Here is a 20,399-nt window from a genome sequence, read left to right as displayed (position 1 = left end):
ACATCCTACAAGTTTCATTGTGATTGCTTTAATATTCTGGAAGTTAGATATGGGGGCTTCCGAAGCCGAGAAGGTCCAAAAAGCCCGGTCTGAATAGGGTTAAAGTTAAAAGAAAACAAAATTAACTTTGAAAAATGTTCAGCCCAACAAAATTTCAAAAACCCATATCGCAGTCCGTTTCAATCTTCGTCGCTTTTTGGCCATCCGTACCTTCTTTTGTATTTGGTGTATTATTGAAATGTTCTTTCACTGTTTTAAGACCTTTTTTTTTATATTTCAAAGAAATAGATAATCATTCTCCATGCCTAAATTTAGCTAAAATCCGTGACACAATCCTTTTATGTATGGCCTTTTTGAAATTTTGTTGTGTCCAGAGGCGCCACACTTCTTTTCACATTCCAACTCAGGGTTTTCTCATCCGAAGGCACTTCTTCCATATTGTTCATGTCTAGGTTTAACAAGTCCTCTTTGTTGTTCACTGCTCTTAGTTTAGAATATAATTTAACCCTTTTAAATCATGGAAATTTTAAGTATCGAACTGATGCAATCATCGATGGGCATCTAGTCGTCGCTGAATGCCTGCTGACAATATATCCTTCATTAATGAATGCTTGAGTTATACATCAGCGTAGCCATCTTTATTGCACTTCTGGTAGAGTGAGGAGCATGCAGACCTTATTCCACCAATTGTAAAAACAAATCCATCCTAAGAATAAAAAAAGCAAAGGAACTATGTTTAGTTTTATTTCAAGTGGTTAATAGGGCCGATCATAAAATCCGGCGGTCACTGATTCAAGCCCTGTTCTAACCACTACTGGTGTTGTTCTCTGTAGTCCCGAGATCTCAGTTACGCTTGTAAAATAATGAATTGCCAACTGGTGTGCCTCCTGCCATCTGGAATTTTTAATCATGTTATATTTATTTACAGTACGGTATTGTCTCAGCATTGGTTATTTTAGACCTGCAAAGCCGCATATGACTGACTGACAATCTTAAAAACATAAGTGTATTTTCCCTTGAGTGAAAAACTAAATTCACCATATTATTGCGTCGTGATCACGTTATTCGTTCCTTGAATTCTCTTATTCTATTCGTTTCTTTGAGTCAATGTTGTTGACGTCCGTAGAAAATGTCTCTTTTATCACTTTTGGTTTTGTGACGACACTCACCTTAATAAGAGATGGAATTCCGGCCCAGAACTCATAATTAGGACACAACTCTGGCATGCTTTCAACTCCCACCTTGTACTTGTTAATTAAAATTCCACCAATGATGTAAACAATGATCAATACAAAAAACCTAAAAACGGTCAGAGGAGTGTTTTGAGTAAAACAGCTTAATAAAAATGAATAATAAAAAACGATAGTCTACTTATAGTACACTGTATACGGTTTGTACAGCTAAGGCCGAGATGACATACACAGACATGTCAACGGGAATGTTCACATTGCTAGTACCAAAACAAGATAAGTTTGCCATGTGCAAAATTCACCACACATGACGACTTTTCCCTTAGATAATGCGAGACTTTGGCGTTAAAACTGACTGAAATCCCTCCACTTATGTTCCCTTCTACTCGATGATGTCAATCTCCAGAAGGGGAAACTACCTCATACCTCGATTGGGGGATTATGACGTCATGAGCACCCACTTAACACACCTTGCAACCTTACACATGTGCCTTGATGCAGTCTACCCAGTGACTCTATATAAATAAGGTGACGACATTTTAAGGATTTTTTTATAAAAAATTTAAAAAAAAATAAAAAAAATTAAAAAAAAAAAAAAAAAATAAATTTTGCCAACTAAAAAAATACCACTTCCTATATTCCTCTTAATACGTTTCCAAACAAAGACCGTGGGATATCGGGGTCTCCATCAGACCTATTGCCATTGCTAGGTTCACGTACGTTTCATAAAGTGACCATGGTACTTACACTATTAATAAAATACTTCCTGTGCTTAGGCCAGAACTGGTCTGACCTGATTCATTCGGACAACCATCATCACATGCGAAACAGGACGTAAAAGTTGTACTCTACAAAGGGACAAATTGAAATTTTAAGTTTAAGATTGTAGAAAAATGAAGCAAGATTGACAGATAGATATAAAAGGTTTGGAAAACAAGCAACAGAGTAGTGAAAGTAGCAGTAGCATAAGCAGTAGCAGTACCAGTGGTAGCAGTAGCAGTAGCAGTAGCAGTAGCAGTAGCAGTAGCAGTAGCAGTAGCAGTAGCAGTAGCAGTAGCAGTAGCAGTAGCAGTAGCAGTAGCAGTAGCAGTAGCAGTAGCAGTAGCAGTAGCAGTGGCAGCAGTAGCAGTAGCAGTAGCAGTAGCAGTAGCAGTAGCAGTAGCAGTAGCAGTAGCAGTAGCAGTAGCAGTAGCAGTAGCAGTAGCAGTAGCAGCAGCGGCAGCAGTGGTGGTGGTGGTGGTGGTGGTAGTAATAGTAGTAGTTACTGTAGTAGTAGCAGCACCAACAGCGCTAGAAGCATTGCAGCAGCAGCAGCAGGAGAAGGAGGAGGAGCAGGATTAGGAAAGGTAAATGGAAATACTATAAAGTTCCGAAAGTAATCATAAGTAATCCTCCTTACTTTTCAATTAAGCGTCCTTTTCCAGTCGAATCTTTCGGGTATGTCAACATTTATGTAGCTAAAAGCTGTACCAAACGTGACTTATTCATCTTGCTAAATTAAAATGTCTTCAAGATGTATGGCGTGGAAAACAGACCCCAGAACTGTCTCCTTACGAGGCAGCATCCACATTACGCCCGGATTTTTTTTATAACAAGTAAAATTGCACTATCGGAATTCGTGTCTTTGGAATATGCTACCAACTCTGTCAACAGTTCATCGATCTTATCTTATATCACAGAGAAATTGGTGTTAGTAGTAACTTTTTAAGATATGTTAGATTTCCATGGGTGTCTTTACTAGACTCAGTGGTCTTTCCTGAAGTCCGTTCGTTTTAAAAATTATTTGATAATATCTCAGAGACGTACAGGAAAAGAGTGAAAGCCGCGAACAGTCCTCACTATTAATAACGTAGCAATTGCAAGAGATCTGGTGAACTGCAAAAAAGGGGGGACGTTACAGTGGAAGTTATATTTTGGTTTGTTAAAAAAGTGCTCTTAACTAAGAATTACACAATGTAGTACATACATAGCCTGAAGTGGCGGATACGGAATGTTCTGTGACGCTTGCTAGCCCACCAGGGAATTTGTTTTCATCACACTTAAGGGCGATTTGGAAGGATCTGAAGAAATAAGAGAAATGGTCTGACAAATAACTAACAATCCAAACAAATGGTTACCAAGGTCGGCCGATTTTTTGATACAAAAAATTACTTTTAATGTACATTTTTAATTTTTAAGATTTATTCAGCTAATTTTAACGAATTTTTATAGATTTGTAAAGCGCCTAGAGCAGACCTGGATAGGCGCTATAAAAATGTTTTATTATTATTATACAAATGGTAATCGATTGTGCAGGTGAAGAGATCTAGGAACGGTTGTCGTCAAGTGGTGATGTTGCGAGAAAATGATCACAACTTTAGCAACAACGAGTGGAGTGGTCAAAAAACTTGCTTGGCAGAAAGCACCTTTTCATTTCCAGGAATTTCTTTAAGCTTGAGACAAATTAACCTCTGGAGCCATGAACGGACTCCTGCCGTACCACTTCCTTACAGGTATGATATGCTGTCACGAGGGATACCCATGGCATGCTGTACATGTGCTTTTCGCCTGTTAGATGGCCGTTTTTCCGTGTCGTCACAAAAGGATGCCAACACAGACTGCGCATGGCATTTTGCCCCGAGCTTTGTAATCACTCAGGTCCCACCTAGGCCTATTCGCCGTTTTTGCTCAGGGCCAAGTTGTTCAAAGCACGATTAAGTTCATCCAGGGTTGGCGTGAATTTACAGTTTTTCACTTTTCAGAGAGGTTTTCTGTTTATATTTTCCGTCGTTCAGTTTTGACGTGGACCTATCAAAACATTAAGCATTTACAAACACTTTTTTCACAAGAAACATTCAACTCTCCACCAACTAATCCTAGGTTAGTGTAATTCAGAAGCACAAGAAACTGGCCACTTGATTTATACATCCCGTGGCTGGCTTTTTCTTGTCGCTGAATAGCTTTTAGTTGCGTAATTGTTTTTTACATGATTTCACACCTTTGCGACAACCTTTTCCCAAATCGATTCTCCTTTAACAACAATCGATCGATCGAGCTTGGCAACTTCTCATTTGCTTAAAATGACCTGCTGGCCTAGAGCTTAACATAATTATTTAAATAGAAAACCGTAATTTGAAATCAATTGAGAATATGTTTTACCACTGATTCATGGAGCTCGAACTGTCCGTCTTAGATAGCTGTCCGTCTTATAGGCAGTTTAATTACAGTAAAATGACTGAAAGACGGCAGGAACGAGATAAATATCACTGAGGTGTCCGTTTTATGGAGCTGTCCGTCTTTGAGAGGTGTCCGTTAAGAGAGAGTTGACTGTAAACAGGGCATAAAAACGCTAAACGGGTTCTCCTTAGATTTCACGGACAGAGGACTGGTTTAAAATTGTGATTTCTTGTTACTGTGTTATTACAAAAGTTTTGATACACGCAAATACACAAAAACAACAAAAAAAAAATCACACTGAAAACAAACCTTGTGTGGCCTCCGTATTCAATGGACTCGTACGTTATGTATGTTATTCCATCGGTAACTTCAAATTTTTCTACAGTCTTAGCTAAGGGATACTTGTTGTCAGTAGTACCCGGCGTTTCTTGGCACGCCTTAAAAAAAGAGACAATTATTATTATTATTATTATTATTATTATTATTATTATTATTATTATTATTATTATTATTATTATTATTATTATTATTATTATTATTAAATATAACTTTAACCTCTTGTAATATAGAAATTGGTTATTTCTGCAACTTTCCTGCCATATTTATGGTACTTGTAAACGTTCGATGAAGCGTCGGTAGGAGAGGGAGCGTAGGAGGTCTACTTGAGGAACCTCAGTTACGTCACGTGTACCCGCATTAAAAATAAATGTTGACATGATTGGGGATATAATCTTGCGTTAAGCTCAACTTAATAGGGTGACTGAAAGTCTCCCAGTTCTTCTTTTATTTTTCTTTGAAACTGTTATCCCACTAGCCTGTTGTTTTTATTTACCGTAAAAGTTATTAAATTCTCCCTATTTCATCAGCCCGCCTCTCTAATACCCCCCCCCCCCCCGGCCCCGGCCTGGAAGCTAAGTCTTTTTATTACGGAACTGGTTAGGTAAAAGCGGAGAATGCCCCGCGCCCTCCCGAGCTTGTTGTAAAATTTCGCCCGAATATCCCGTCCTGCCGATGAGCTACTCGTCGCCCCGACTAACTGCCCCTGGGTCTCCGGGGATGAAGGTAGCCTTACGAGCAACGAGCAATTTTCAAAAAGCTACCTCCACTAAAAACCGAGCATGCAAGCATTGAAAAAATATGCCAGTTCGAGCAAGCTAGCACCAAAAAGATTTTTGCGAGATTTCCGAGTGGAAGCCTAATTTTATGAGCACTGTAAAATATCGAGGAGTAATTTATATCCCCTGAAAGAGTCGACCTTATTAACCCAGTGTCGCCTGCTTAAGACTAGCACTTAGTGGTCAAATGTTATGACACAGTGGAGAGAGACCCTTAAACCTCTTTCGTGTAACACATTTAAGCTTTCATTTCATTAAGCCAATAATAAGTGAAAATCAACTACATTTAATTTAGGATACACTTTCCACTTAATTGTTTATATGCTCACAAACACATCTTTGCAGCCATCGCCGTCTCTGGTAAATTTTGTGCAAGGATTCCAGGAATACACATAATTCTGGTCGGGATCCGAATCCTTAATGTTTTCAAAACTGGAAAAAAGCACAGCAAATAATAATAAGAAAAAAACATGCAACATACACTTAATTAGTTTAATCCAGTAAGGAAAGATTAATGCCAAATATTTTGAATTAAAATTCACCATTGTAAGAAAAAAGTACAGTCAACCGGACACCAACGGGACTAGCCTGTGTACAGCCGCCCCCTCCCCTCAATAAAAATCGGGAAGGAGCGTCTGTGATTTACCGTTGATAATCGTGTTCCGGAATAATTTTGCATAAATTATGAAAAACGATTTACGCTGACCAAAATTTCCGTGGCGCACATTGTTATGTCTCAAATTTTCAAAATGGCGGTCGATGCGAGTAATTTACAACGTGCTTTCGAGAGGGTCTGCGACACTTTTAAAATTCCTTCGCTTTACGACGAGCAAAAGGAATGCTTAGAAGCACTTTTCAATGGAAAGGATGTCTATGCAAGTCTTCCAACTGGATACGGGAAGTCCTTAATCTTTTATGCAGCCCCAATCGTTGCCGATGAGCTGTTTTGTCGACGCGGCAGCAAAATAATTATTATCTCACCTTTGAAAACGCTTATGGAAGACCAAGTGGCATTCTTACGATCTTTGGGCCTATCGGCAATTGCTCTTCACGATGAGCAATCAGAAGAACGACTCAAGCAAGTTGAAAAAGGAGCGTTCACGTACTTGTTCGCTTCTCCTGAAAAAATGTTAAGCGTGGAGCGATGGCGCAAGCTTCTTTCAAGCGAGCATTATCGCAAGTTTCTGGTCGCGATAACTGTGGACGAAGCCCACTGCATAAGCCAGTGGGGTCTCCCTGGAGTAACACAGGCTAGAAAGCAAGCAGCTGTCCCTTTTAGAATTTGGTACGGGAACCTTGGAGAACTCAAGTCGTTAACCGCAAGTGATGTCCCTTCGATAATTTTGACTGCCACTGTAAACCCCGCGAAAATTATAACCAATCGAAACGCGTTCTTTCGATGATGTAATGATCCACTGGTGATAGCCAATCAGATCATTTTCCAAACATTCCAGAAAAAGTCACGTGGTCCGGAACACGATTATCAACGGTAAATCACAGACGCTCCTTCCCGATTTTTATTGAGGGGAGGGGGCGGCTGTACACAGGCTACAACGGGACCGGCTCCAGTGTCCGTTATAGAGAGGTGTCCGTCTTACAGGGAGTTCAGTTACAGTAGAATGACTGAAAAATTGGCGGGGACGGTACCAACACCAGGTGTCCGTCTTAAGAGGTGTTCGTTAAAAGAGAGTTGACTGTACTACAAACGAAACTAAGATCGTTCGGTTAAATAGCGTTTTAATATGGCGTCGCAAAGGATGACCGTCGAGGCTGCAGAGAACGGACCAAATTGAGACACGAAAAAAGGAAAGGTTTGATTTTAGTTTAAGAGGTCAGGGCAACCATGCGAGTCTTTTACAATTTTAAGAGACGACTATTAAATAAATAACTTAACAAACGAAGACATAAATAAATTACAAGAAGAAAGAAACGAGGTAACTATTTTAAAAACAGCAACAACAATGATAGCAACGATTGAATCATATTGGTCGTCATTGTGATTGGGCTTATGCAAAGAGTACCGAGTACCATAATTCGACTGTCCTTTTGGAATTGACTTCAAATTGCGTGACACAAAATACGTTTTCTCAAAATGTAGATGTGTTACGGAAATTACTCACTGTTGTATTGCAATACAGTGGTCTTTTCTATTTTTTTTTTTTTTCATTTGGGTAAGCTTACATAGAAAATGATCTGAAGGGATACGAAAATTGGTTCGAGTTAGCGGGAGGTTCGAGTTACCGAGGGTATTAAAATAACAGTAAATGTACGACGGAAATCCAGGGGAAATCGATTTTTGGTTTGAGTAAACGCGAGGTTTAAGTTAGCGAGGGTTCGACTTGTTGGGAGTCGACCGTAATAACAACATGTGGCAGCGAACGGAGTGGTCACGCGTTTAATACTCTGACGTTACAGATTTCGTTTGGAGTCTATTGAAGAAGTTAGAGACATAGTATATAATCAATGGTTCCACATGCTTATTTGATTATTTGAATCCGGGTCATACACTAGACTTGAACAGAGGTTTAATATTTCGCTCAGTAATGGAACCAGAATAATCGACCTGTAGTTTGCCTTTAGGAGGGAAAGGTTAGCAATGTCTCCGGTGAGAGCTACATCGAAATAAAGAAATATTGTCAAAAGCGGGTGCGTTTTTTTCAATGTCTAATAACATTGATTGAGTCGCGAGGCAATCAGCTCAGACAGCTAAGGGATTACCCCTTTCGAACCCAGGACAATTAATGTCATTTTAGAATACATGAATTAAAAAAACACTGAAAACAATAAGTCCTTCAAATTTACCCGCTTTGAAAGCCTGCCATTGGAACAGACGAACTCAAACTGAGCTGACTGTCGCTCGGCTAAAGCACGCGAAATCTTAATGTAGCACTTCAGTTAGCTATCCTTAACATTATAATAAATTTGTCTCTGATAACAAAAACTTAAATGTATTCAACTCACGCTGGTTTCGAGGCTCCATCGATTTTCCTCAAATTGATGATTTTTCCGTTGCTTTTCTTGCACGAACAGTCGTCAATCTTTTCACAAATCTCCGCGTAATTTACAGAAACCTCGAAAGCAAACAGGGTCCAAATAACGAGGAATGCTCTTGATGTGATGCATGTTTTTCTACCCATCACAGAACCTCGTTTAAACCGCTCGTGTCCTCGATCAAGCAAACTGCCAATTCACGCAAGGCACTAGCACGTGACTTGACCTGCAAGTTAAAAGTTAACTTTTTTGACCGGACAGGTCAGAACACACAGAATCCACGATACAACTATAACGACCAAAAATGGTGGTTAACAGCATGATTTTACGACAGATATTTACAACTTTTATTAGGTTACTGGTTTCAGTTGAAGTTTTAACTGATATTTTTTAAAACATATTTATGCACATTGATTTTGTGAAATTACACGGGTTGAGTGACTTTTTCACCGCCCGTTCCGCTCACAACTACTACTATAAACAATCGCTTAAAGAAGTGCTAACGTCTTAACTTATTACATGTGAGGAAAAAAACATATTTAAAGAAGTGCTCTCGATTTAGAAATATCCTTGTCGCCTGGGTATTCGCGCAGCTTGGTTCGACGGGGGGGGGGGGGGGGGGGGATTTAATAACCATGAGAAATTTATGGGTGTCAGTTGCAACTATAATTTTGGAAGGGGCTTTGACTGGTTTTCAGTCAGTACATCGGACCGTCGATTATCAGATCAGTCGGGCAAGTTATTAATTCACTTACACAGTAGAACCACCCTTAGAGAAATTGCCACATGCCGCTCAATGAAGGTTGGCCACTTCATTGAGGTTTGTTAGAAATTGGCCAAAGGCCTTTTAAAATGGTCACGTTATTTCAATACAAAAATAGCGTGAAATGACCACGGAATCACAAGAGAGGGCAATAATCCCGTGTTTGAATGATTTTCTCAGCCATCACTTTTGTTTTGTACATGTTTCCTCGACTACTCCCTTCTTTGCCCAATTTCAAAGTCATTAGACACGGTTACCTTCTATAGAGACTATACATACTTAGATTTATCTAATAAGTTATCATCAATTCAGACTCAAAATGCCTGGCAAATAAAGCTTCTGTTTGTATGATTATTGTATCTTTTTTTTTTCTTTTTTTACAGTTCTGCCATCTTTGTTATATTTACCTCCAAAAGGTCTATTTAAGAATCATCTAAAGTAGCGTATCCTAGCATATAAATTTGACAGCAACCGTTGAACTTCAAGCTGCGAAAATGCCTCCTATTGGGGTAAATGGCGAAAAAGAAAGCGGCAATCGGAGCAACTCGGCAAAGAGTGGCCCGCCGATATTTTTTTTTTTTCACTCTTTATGACCCATAAGGGAGCCTATTTGCAGGCCTGGTTTTAATAAGGATAAGGATTAATCTATCAACTTTTATAGAGAAACTATTACTTTGATACTTCTTTATAACTTTTCAGATAGCCTCGCGAACATGCTCCAGAGTGGGCAGGGCAAAAAAAAAAAAAAAAGATTAATACGCAAGCGAAGCAAGTCGAGCTGGGCCTGAGGGGAAAAACGTTCGGCTCGCTCCACTCTGGGAGTTTGTTCGCAGGCTACTTTTCAGGATGCGGCGCACGAACTCTTGGTTCTGAAAGTTCCTGTATTCTTGTCTTTTATTAACTTAGCTAGAAGGTAATTATACAACATTATCTACTCCAGTATACCTTGTTTTTATAATAAGGATACCATTATTTTTTGATAACTTTGACGTGAACTTATCCAAGAAATAATCTACTACAAGCATAAAACAATTACATTTTTAGAATAGAGTCTTAAGCAAAATTTCAAGTTTGGCACTGGAAGGATAAATCATATAATATATGAGGGTAGTCATCATTGGTGGCCAATGTATTTAAAATATAATCTAACCCTTTTATATCATGTTAATATTAAATGTCGAGAAACGGCTGCCATTAACGTTGATCACCTCTTCGTTGCCATCCTTGAACAATAGATTCTCGTTTTATATATTCTGCGTAGCTTTCTTTATTACACTTCTGACATAGATTGGAGCCTGTAGACTTTATACCACTCAACGTAAACAAAAATTCCATCCTGATACAGAAAGGAACAAAAAGCTGAAATGGATGTATTTTTCAGATAACGAATCGACGAAGTAAACGAAGTTAAAAGCAAACAAAATTAACTTTGAAAACTGTTCAGCCCAACAATATTTCAAAAACCCGTATCGCAATCTGTTTCAATCGTCGTCGCTTTTGGCCATCCGTACCTTCTTTTGTGTTTGGCATGCTATGAAAATGTCCCTTCACTGTTTTAAGAAGTTATTTGTATATTTCAAAACTGATCACAACTTTGTCTAGCCAGTCATCTTCGGTGGCCTGTGCCTTCAGTTTAAAATATATACCTAATTGAAGAAATGTTGACCCTGTGAAAAGCATAAACCATAAACGATAAGATCGAGTAGGATTCCGGGTAGACAGCTTTGGTAAGCTAATTAATATTCCATGTATTAATAATCATGGTATTTTCTTCTTTCGGAGTCTTAAGAGTGTGATTTATGCAACCGGTCGTATCAAAATGTTTATTCTGTCACAGAGGGGGATTATTTTTTTTTTTTGATTTCCCAGTAAACGTTTGGGTCGCATCGTTCATGGCTTTTGCTTTTCACGGGTCAACGTTTCTTCAATCAGGTGTAATTTAACCCTTTTAGATCATGATAATATTAAATGTCGACCAATACAATCAATGGTGATTTATCTCTTCGTTGCTGGCAGGAATGTCTCTTGACAACCTTGATTAATGAATGCTTCAGTTATATATCGGCGTAGCTTTCTTTGTTACACTTCTGACAGAGAGTGGAGCATGCAGACTTAATGCCACTACACGTAAACAGAACTCCATCCTGAAACAGAACGAAAGAAAGGAAAAGCTGAAATGGATGTATTTTCTCAGATAACAAATCGCCGATGTAAACAATTGAACTTCATGCAGACTAGACTTGCAGGGCAAAAAAGTCGTAGCGCCACTTATTGGTACGACTTGTTTACCTATGGAGATGTACTGTCAATGTATATAATTCTGACATTTTATGTCAACACCAAAAACAATAGAAACAACACCGGCGACGACGAGGACGAAAACAACAACAACAACAACTTGCTTGGTGTTGTGAAATAGCAAACCGGAGCCTAAATAATTGCATAATTATTACAATCTCATGTTTTAACAGGGCCTGCAAAAGTTGTTACTTTCTTGTCTAATTATATTAAATTGACTTGTGAAGAACTATAAAATACTCTTGCCACCAAGAGCTTGGCTTTTTTTCCATACACAAAATGCAATTTATTCACGATATGACTCGCGTCACCGCCGCCTGGTTAGCTCAGTTGGTAGAACGCCGGACTGCTGTGCGGGAGGTCGTGGGTTCGAACCCCAGACCGGACCAACACTCAGGGTCTTAAAATAACTGAGGAGAATGTGCTGCCTTTGTAATTACATCTGCAAATGGTTAGACATTCTAGTCTTCTCGGAAAAGGACGATAAACCGTAGGTCCCGTCTCCTGTATCCTCAGTCTTATAACAGGGGACGTTAAGAACCCACACATTATTCGCAAAGAGTAGGGCACGAAGTTTCCGGTGTTGTGGTGTGGCCTTTGTGTGGTAAATTACAGTATGTGTACAGCGCATTTGAACATTACATATGACAAAATGCGCTATATAAATTGATTATCACTATCATTATGATTATGATTATTTCCGCGTTTATCACATATCGTTTGGTTAGTTCTCGTCTACTAATACGAGTTTTGACTTGTTCGCTGTGCCGTTAGATGACGTAACACTGTTATATAATTTTGGTTTGGTTTGTAAATCTGTTGGTGATATGGATATCTTACCTTGATAAGAGATGGAATTCCGGCCCAGAACTGGTAATTAGGACACATCTCTGGCATGCTTTCAACTCCCACCTTGTACTTGTTAATTAAATGCCACCAATGATATAAACAATGATTAATACGAAAAATCTGTAAAAATATAACATTCATAAGCCTTATGTTATCAAGTCACTTACTTAAAATTAATTTCCACTCAAACTCTGGCACCTTTACAAATGGTTTTCACGTGACTAAAATAGTGTCTTCGTCCTTGCTGCTTTGTGAGAGGGTCTGAATGGGGTTAACCGACAACGGACAAAGTGCGAAAAATATAACTGACTAACGTCAAAATAAAGGACAGCTGAATTTCAGACTACTGACAACCTACAAAGTAATTAAATTTAAACTTTAATACTTCCGACATTTGAACCCCAATGAGGACCCTGTTAGGTATTCATAACTTCAAAGTTCACAACTTAACACTTTCTAAAGCAAGGCTTGGTTATGGAATTAGCTAGTCTGACATAATCATTCATACGATCAAGTAGACCGAACTTTTCTCATTGAGACTGGGTTACCCACAGATAGTAAATTATACCGAAAAATTCAGGAGATTAAATGTTGATTTATCGAATGAACCTCTTCTTATACATTTGCACTATTTGGCAATTTAAATTCCCGGCCGTGTTCTACCTAGATAACTCTTACACTACTAAAAGAATACTCCCAGTGCTTAGCCCGCTACTGCCACCAGACCCCTCCGGATTAGGGCGACAGCCATCGTCGCATGCGCACTTGGATGTAAGAGTTGTGCTCTGTAAAAACAAAAGTCAGTTTGAGAAATAGAAGATTAAAGACGCGGGCAAGAGACAAAAACGTTAAAAATCACGACCCAAAAAGACACAGTCGAGTTTCAAAAATATTGAAAATAAATATAAATACAGAAAAAAACAAAGTCAGTGAAAGGAGCCATTCGCACTTGTGGACAAGTTTGGTAATGTGTTAATTGTTGCAAAACACAAGTGCGATTAGATTGTTTGTATTACAACAAAATTTGTCAAACGGGCAAAACTTCAACGGAGCAGTTGTTCTACCTTCGGGCAGGACAATTCGGGACAATCCGCATTCCCATGGTGCCTCTTGCGACTCCAAGACGGCGTTTATTGTCCATTACGTTTTTTCTGAAAGTTTTTTTTTTTGCAACCTCAAGTTTCGAGAACAAAAGCAGCAGTTATGACCATCCGATGTTTTTTCTCTTTGCGGAGAAATGTAATGAGAAAAAAAAAAGATTTTTTTTTTTTTTTTTGTATTCAGTTGAATTCAAATCCTTTGCCAGGTTGTAGTTGTTGATTGTTTTTGCAAGTTCAGAATGAGAAGATCTGCTCATGCGCCTAAGAGGCATCCGCTGACTACCGCCCCAAAGTTGTTTTGCAAGTTGTCAAAGAACATGGCTCAGATTTTATATAAGAAAATGTAAAGGAATTCCCCCCTACCCCTCCCCTCCTCCCCCTCCCCCCCCTCCCCCTGTTCACAATTCTAATGCTGCTTTGTCAACTTTCAAACCTTCGGTGAACCGTGGAATCATACGTTTGCTGCAACTCTTCGAATTGCAGAACAATTATGCGAAGCGTAGTCTCCCGTGCATCATTGAATAACAACAAAGGAAATCCTTTAACCCTATCCAGACCGGGGGGGGGGGCGGAAAGTGCCCGCGCCGACTTTGAACGCTTATAACTTTTTTAATACTCAACCAAACGCTGCCAAACTTTGCGACTTCATCTAAAATTTATCTGGGAATAATTTTGTAGGGTACGTTGTTGTGTCAGGAACTTGACGTCACCATGGCAACGGCATTTTGACAGGCATGTTTTCCCAAATTTGTAATTTTCCTGTTTCTATTAATGAAAAATAACTTTAAAGCAATTATTTTCATCTGTTTACGGGTTTTAAGCACATTTTTATTGGTTTTGAGTATTTTCCAGTAATTTTGGGCGGTTTTCTGACGTTTTGAAAAAATTCGAAATCCAAGATGGCGGATCCAAGATGGCGGCTGTTTTGACATTATGATGTCATTGTCACGTGATGTGACGTCATCATCCCACGTGACATATAGCAAAAGATAGATTTTGGGACATACTATATATCCTGTAAGTTTCATAGTTATTGCTTAAATATTCTGGAAGTTACGGGGGGGGCGGAATCCGCCCCCCCCCCCCCCGGTCTGAAAAGACCAAAAAAAGCCCGGTCTGAATAGGGTTAAGCACTAAGAGAAACATACATATATTGAATCTTGTGCTTTTGGCATGACCTCTTCAACATCGTCCATTTTTGGAGTTGATTTGCTTTCATCGCACTTTAGATTGATTTTGACGGTTCTGAGGATATAAAGAAGTAATTGAGATCTTTAATTCTTTATTTCCATTATATTCATTCTATTTTACAAAAATGTCAAATATATCTGCTACATAAGATAATGTATATAATGGCTGGAGATCTCAGCAAGCTCTACTGAGCTTTTGTAAGAAGATCCCCATACATACATATACTATTTACAATTTAGCAGATGGATGTAAGTAATAATTGAATATATTAAAGTGGGATTTGCTATTTTGTTAATAAACTAATTACAATCTAGCTTATGTACATTAAATGAATACATATGATTTTGAATATAGTCTTTAGTTGATTTTTTAAAAAGTCGATATGATTTATGTGTCTTCAGATCCTTAGGTAAATTGTTCCATATTTGGGGCCCCCTAAATTTTAATGAAAATTTCCCATAATTTGTCCTTCTATAATCAATATATATGTTTGAGGATGTTCGTGTATTGTGATTATGGATCTCATCATTTAATCTATAGTAATTACAAAAATAACTTGGTAGTCTACCATTTAAGTAGAAATACATAAAAAGTGATTTTTGGCATATATTTAACTCGTATATATTAAGAATCTTAATGCTACAAATAGTGGCCTAGATTTTTCTCTGTAATTTTTAAAAGTCATAATTTTAACTATCTTTTTTTGTATCATAAATAGTGAGTTGAGTCTTGTTGGATAAGTACTTGTCCAAACAATATTACAATATGTCAAGTAAGGTTGTACCATAGTGTCATAAATTGTCTGTAAAGTTTTGAGAGATAAGTAGTGTATTGCCTTTGCCAGTATACCTGTCATTTTTTATATTTTAGATGCAACTAAAAGAATCATTTTAAACAAGAACTGCATTGGCAGCCACCAAAGTTTGTTGTATTAAGATGATTGATAAAAGCTGAAACTTTTGCTGCATTTTTTGCTGCCGGCGGTAACTGATTCCAAATTCTAGAGATGATATAAGAATACGAGCCGTGGAAGAATCTACTATTGTAAGGGCATTGTTCTACGTTTAGCCCGCTGCTTCTAAGATTGTATGGCGTGACCCGGGGCTTGAATAAGTTGGTGATATAACGTGGAACATTTTCTTTAAAACACTTAAAAAATATTATTAGAGATTGTTTAATACGTCTATGTTCTAGCGTCCTCATGCGTAGAATTTACCGAGGTTGTTGTCTAGCTTCTTTGTTGGTCATTTTGTGAAGGCTTTTGGCAATTTTTCTTTCACGGCACCAAGCTGTTTTGAAAACGCCAGAAAAAAATTATTCAGTCTGTGATAAGTCTGAGTTGTGTGTGTATTCGCTAGCTAATTTAGTTTTCTGTTTTTTGAATTGCTGTTTGTTTGTTTGTTTTGTTTTTACACGAAATTGTAGCTGTGCGTGTTTTATCTAAAATTCCGTACTTAAATAAAATGTGAAACTCATATTCAACACTCAGATAGCCCATTTTGTACTATCTTTCGTGTTTTTCGTTTCTGCTTTCGTTATAATGTCTTCAATTTCGGCCTTGAGTAGTTTACAAATCTTTGGTTGGTTGTTTGTTGTTGTTAAGCTTACTTTCCGGCTCGGTGTTTTTTTCCGTAACTTTCCGTAATTTCACTTTCTATCGCCGTGCAATTTGTGCTGTTAGGAACAGGACGTTTTAAATTAACTGACGCTAAAAGCTCGTTTTCATTCTCGTTTTTCAGGTCAAAGAAGATGTCAGGGTCAAAACAAAACCCGAGAGAGACTTTCGGGAATAGTGGTCGGCCATATTGGGTCGATGGCGTGAAATTTCCTCCGTACATCTGGACTCTGATAAAGTACAAAGTTTCAGCCAATCAGAGCGCGCGTTATATGAAAACTTAATTATAATTAATCGTTAAAGGTAACGATTACAATACAAAAAAAAACTCTACAACACATAGGATGTAGTCTGCAATCATTAAAAGACAACCTTAATAAGGGAATTTTTAATCTCGAAAAATTAATCACACTGTTAGTTTTTTTTTTTAGTTTTAGATTAGGGGAGGGGTTAGAGAAAGGGCTCATTTTCCAGTGCGCTTATTTTTTCGGGGCTTCAGAATATTTTTAATTTCACCGTACCTTTTGTAACCCGTGCTATCAATGAGTTGCTTATACATTATGGTGGTAGTTCCATCATTCTCCACCTTAAAGTCGCTAACAGTGTCAGCACATGGGAAGGTGGTTGAAGTACTATCAGTATCTATTTGACACATCTTAAAGACAAAACAGGAAAATTCGACCTTAAACTCTTGATGCTTAAGGGACAAGTTACGTTATTTGTGGCTGAGGAAAACATATAATGTAAATTAATGTAAGATTATTTAAAATCAAACTTTACCAGGTGTTTTTTGTTTTCTTTTAAAAAATGTCTGCCATTGTTGGGCGTCAATTTTGTGCAATTTTCACTATCCAAACAAGAGAGTGGCGCAGTTCAGTGAACTAATAAAAGCATAAGTTCATATCTACAGGAGTCCTCTGGGGAGGGGGGGGGGGGTGAGATGGAGAGAAAAGGAAAAAGAGGGAGAAAAGAAAAGACTTTCTTTCACGATAAAGTGTCCAAGAGTCTCTCAAAATGTTTATATTTGGGGATTAGGGTATCGACTTTAATCATGATACCAAGTAAACTATAACACGACAACATTACCAACATGAGAACGGTTATTAGGCAGATCTCATTCTGCTATGAATTAAGGTCCGATGATAGAATTATATTTACAGTTGGCTTGATGAAACTCCGGCCGCATTGCATTAGGGGTGAGGAGAGAAATGACGAAGTCAATGAGAAATGACCCAAAATGTTAACGGAAACGTGAAATACCCCCAGACCTTTGAAAAACAGTGTACTTTAATTAGTTCTAAAGAACACATTGTTTTCATTTACTCACCAGCACATCTTTGCAGCCATTACCTTCGCTGAACTTTGTGCACGGATTCCAGGCGTACACATAGTGTTTCGTGGTATCTTTATCTTTTATATTTTTAAAGCTAGTGGGGAAATAGTACAATATAATAAAAAAAGGTAGCCAATTCATACGGTTTATGGCAAATTAAACTCCTTAATTTTGGTTTATACCAGGGTTTAGTTCGTCTGCAACGCAGGCTACCAACCGCACATGATAATTTAATACCCCATGCAGATTTGCAAAGCGACGAGCAACTTTGAAAGCAAACCTACCTTACTTTTCGTATGAAATTCTTAAATTCTAAGGAATCACTTAGTGCTTCACTTTTCAGAAACGCGTTTTAAAAAGAGACCTGTCGGAGCAATAAATGCATTTCAAGAAAAATCATAGACTGATAATTATGCAATGATAAAATGACAAAGACACGACACAACACGAGAAATCATGATCACTGTATGTGGTGAGTGAAAATGAAATATATTGCGAACCTTCAAAATCTGTTCCAAGGTTACTCCAGTGTAATAAGTCTTATGGATCTATTTCTTTTTGGCGGTTTATTATCAACTTTATTCAAATATTGCCCCCCCCCCCCCCCTTTTTTTGCCAATCTAAAACAGACTTCAACCCTCACCCCATACTGAACTCACCCCACCTTCTGAACCTCCATCGATGTCCCACAAGCTGATAATTTTCCCACTCTTTTTCTTGCATGAACATTGGTCAATCTTTTGGCAAACCTCGGCGAAGCTGTGCGCAAAAAGTAAGCAAATAGCAAGGAAGGCTTTCACTGCGGTTGAATATTTCCTTTCCATCACAACGGTCCGATCGCATCTCCCTAATGGCTGACACACAACACCGTCTGTGCGTGACTACAATAGCGATGCTGACATTCTATCTGTTATTGCAAACAATAACGATAACTACCATCAATACACCGAGCAAGCAACAGTACAATTACTATTACATGAAGTATATACCTCGGGTGCACTCGTGGCTTTCTACCATGAAGTATATACCATTTGAAAGCTAGAGATTAAAAATCAACCCTTCAAGAAACACAATCTTTTCGGCTCTAAACATTTAGTGAAACAGCTATTGCGACAGAACGGTTACGGAACTTGAACGGTAGTTTACCGCATAAATCACAAAGATAATGACAATACAAGGGGTTCCGCTTGAAAGAAGGATTCAGTCGTGCGTGCAACTGCAGAATATTGTAATTTTAGTCAATCATTCAGGGTAATCAACAAAGATAATAAATCGTATGTACAACCAAGACGAAAAGAGTTGGGAAGGTTGTAAAAACTGACATTCCCGATTAGAGAGAGCTTCAATTTAGCAATCCCCATTCCTGTACTGCTGTAGGGTCCCCCCGCTCCCCCATATCAAAGTCGGTCCCTCATTTTACAACCTTGTGTATGTAAGGTCGCTTTTCGCGAGAGGGGAGGGGAGGGGAAGGGAGGCATTAAATGGCAAAATTTCCCAAGACTTTTGTCTGGGGTTGTAGGTCTATGCCGTGTGACTGCTGCACGATCTGAGCACAGGTCATCTCGGCATGCGTAGCAGGTGCCTATTTAGTTTTTGGGCTTTTCTCATACCGTATTTACTCGAATAAGCACCGCAGCTCAGATGCGGTGCTTATTGGAGGGCGACGCTTATTTCAAAATTGGACGCGACAAAGAAGCATTTTCTTTTAATTTACTGGTATATTTTCTATCTGTACGAACATTTCACAGTAACTAACAGAAGCGTCTTTTGATTGTCATCATATTTCTCTTGCGGCACTAAAATGTCACTAGATTAAGCAAGGAATTGGAATGAAGCGCTAGTCTTCTAGATTAAAATGCCATTTAAACTAAACTAAAAAAAGATCTTTCCAGGCTGTTTTGAACATTGCTTTTGATGAAAAGAAATTTGTAATGAGGTTTTAAAGTTGCTTTGCTGTGATTTTTTTAGTAATACGGTATTCCTCGAAAAAGCAGCGCATCGGGAGCGCGGGGCTTATTGGGGGGGGGGGGGGGGGGGGGGCGCTTATTAACGTTTTGTCCCAAATGCGGCACTTATTCGGGGGCGGAGCTTACTCGAGTAAATAATACGTTTATGTCATTTAAATCCTGGATAAACAAAGGAGTAATAACTTCAAACGAATGTAACTTTGAGCATACTACTCAGTTTCAAGCATATTCCGGCCATCCTCGGAGACCCAGGGGCAGTTAGTGGGGCAAGGGAAACGCGAAAAAGCGGGTAAAAAATAGTGCGAAACTGCCAGTTACATAAATCAGCATATAAAAGTTCTATTGACTAAAAGTGCCCCTGGGGAAAGATTCTTACCAGACCAGTTCAAAAAGTTCTCTGAATACTGCCTCGTGATTGGGCAGAAAAATCTTTTGTTTTCCCTTTGTATTATTCTGCCCAATCGGCGAACAGCTTGACTGCGGTCCTTTTGTTGTGTTCTCATGCAAACGAAGTATGTACACAAAGCCAGTTCGCTCGCTATATCTGCCTTGCTTTTTAGCGGAGAATTTGCTCGGGAAGGAAAAGTTTCGGCTAGTGCCTCCCCTGGTCGAAAACGTCGAAAGTTTGACGGCCATGCCCGCGGAGAAACGGCGGATTCTTCAGATTGTGGTCGATCGCAGGAATCGTAACACTTGAATGCTGCTTGCGAGCTATTAAAGTTTGTGTGCGATATGCAGCTTGTTGCACTGCTATAAAATGGATGTTTTTCAGATCTTTTACGGAAAGATTGATGACAGTTTGAGGCGAAACTTTTCCAAACAAGAGTATAT

The 20,399-nt window shown here is 38.6% G+C and overlaps 1 protein-coding gene and 1 pseudogene across 2 annotated transcripts in view; both read right to left on the bottom strand.

The window, feature by feature from the left end:
* Positions 1–83: 83 nt before the first annotated feature.
* On the bottom strand, positions 84–8,642 carry LOC144661664 (uncharacterized). Its single transcript, XM_078522471.1, has 7 exons — positions 8,423–8,642; positions 5,791–5,893; positions 4,656–4,783; positions 3,157–3,250; positions 1,938–2,038; positions 1,170–1,299; positions 84–706 (listed from the first exon to the last, which is right to left on the bottom strand). Exons 1-7 carry the CDS (start codon positions 8,596–8,598, stop codon positions 617–619), a joined length of 822 nt encoding a protein of 273 aa, XP_078378597.1. The 5' UTR covers positions 8,599–8,642; the 3' UTR covers positions 84–616.
* Positions 8,643–11,006: 2,364 nt separating this feature from the next.
* LOC144661663 (uncharacterized) overlaps positions 11,007–20,399 on the bottom strand; it is a 29,610-nt pseudogene continuing 20,217 nt past the window's right edge. Inside the window, exons 2-7 of the transcript XR_013572322.1 lie at positions 17,596–17,695; positions 16,790–16,923; positions 14,611–14,707; positions 13,041–13,147; positions 12,354–12,482; positions 11,007–11,359 (exon numbers count right to left, since the gene is read on the bottom strand). The product of XR_013572322.1 is annotated as an uncharacterized LOC144661663 (transcript). The remainder of the gene's footprint in view (positions 11,360–12,353; positions 12,483–13,040; positions 13,148–14,610; positions 14,708–16,789; positions 16,924–17,595; positions 17,696–20,399) is intronic.

The sequence above is a fragment of the Oculina patagonica genome, chromosome 7 (assembly GCF_052425735.1).
Source record: "Oculina patagonica isolate OP01 chromosome 7, crgOcupat, whole genome shotgun sequence".
NCBI classification, from domain to species: Eukaryota; Metazoa; Cnidaria; class Anthozoa; order Scleractinia; family Oculinidae; genus Oculina; species Oculina patagonica.
This window is presented reverse-complemented; position numbering and strand designations above follow the sequence as displayed.

Bases quoted from the DNA above. Each gene is read 5' to 3' on its own strand.
- LOC144661664 (XM_078522471.1), bottom strand. From the start codon at position 8,598: ATGGGTAGAAAAACATGCATCACATCAAGAGCATTCCTCGTTATTTGG. The intron at 4,784-5,790 runs GTGAGCATATAA...TCTTTTTTTAAG, and splicing joins ATGGCTGCAAAGATGTGTTT to GCGTGCCAAGAAACGCCGGG. The intron at 3,251-4,655 runs GTTTGTTTTCAG...TTATTTCTTCAG, and splicing joins GAATACGGAGGCCACACAAG to ATCCTTCCAAATCGCCCTTA.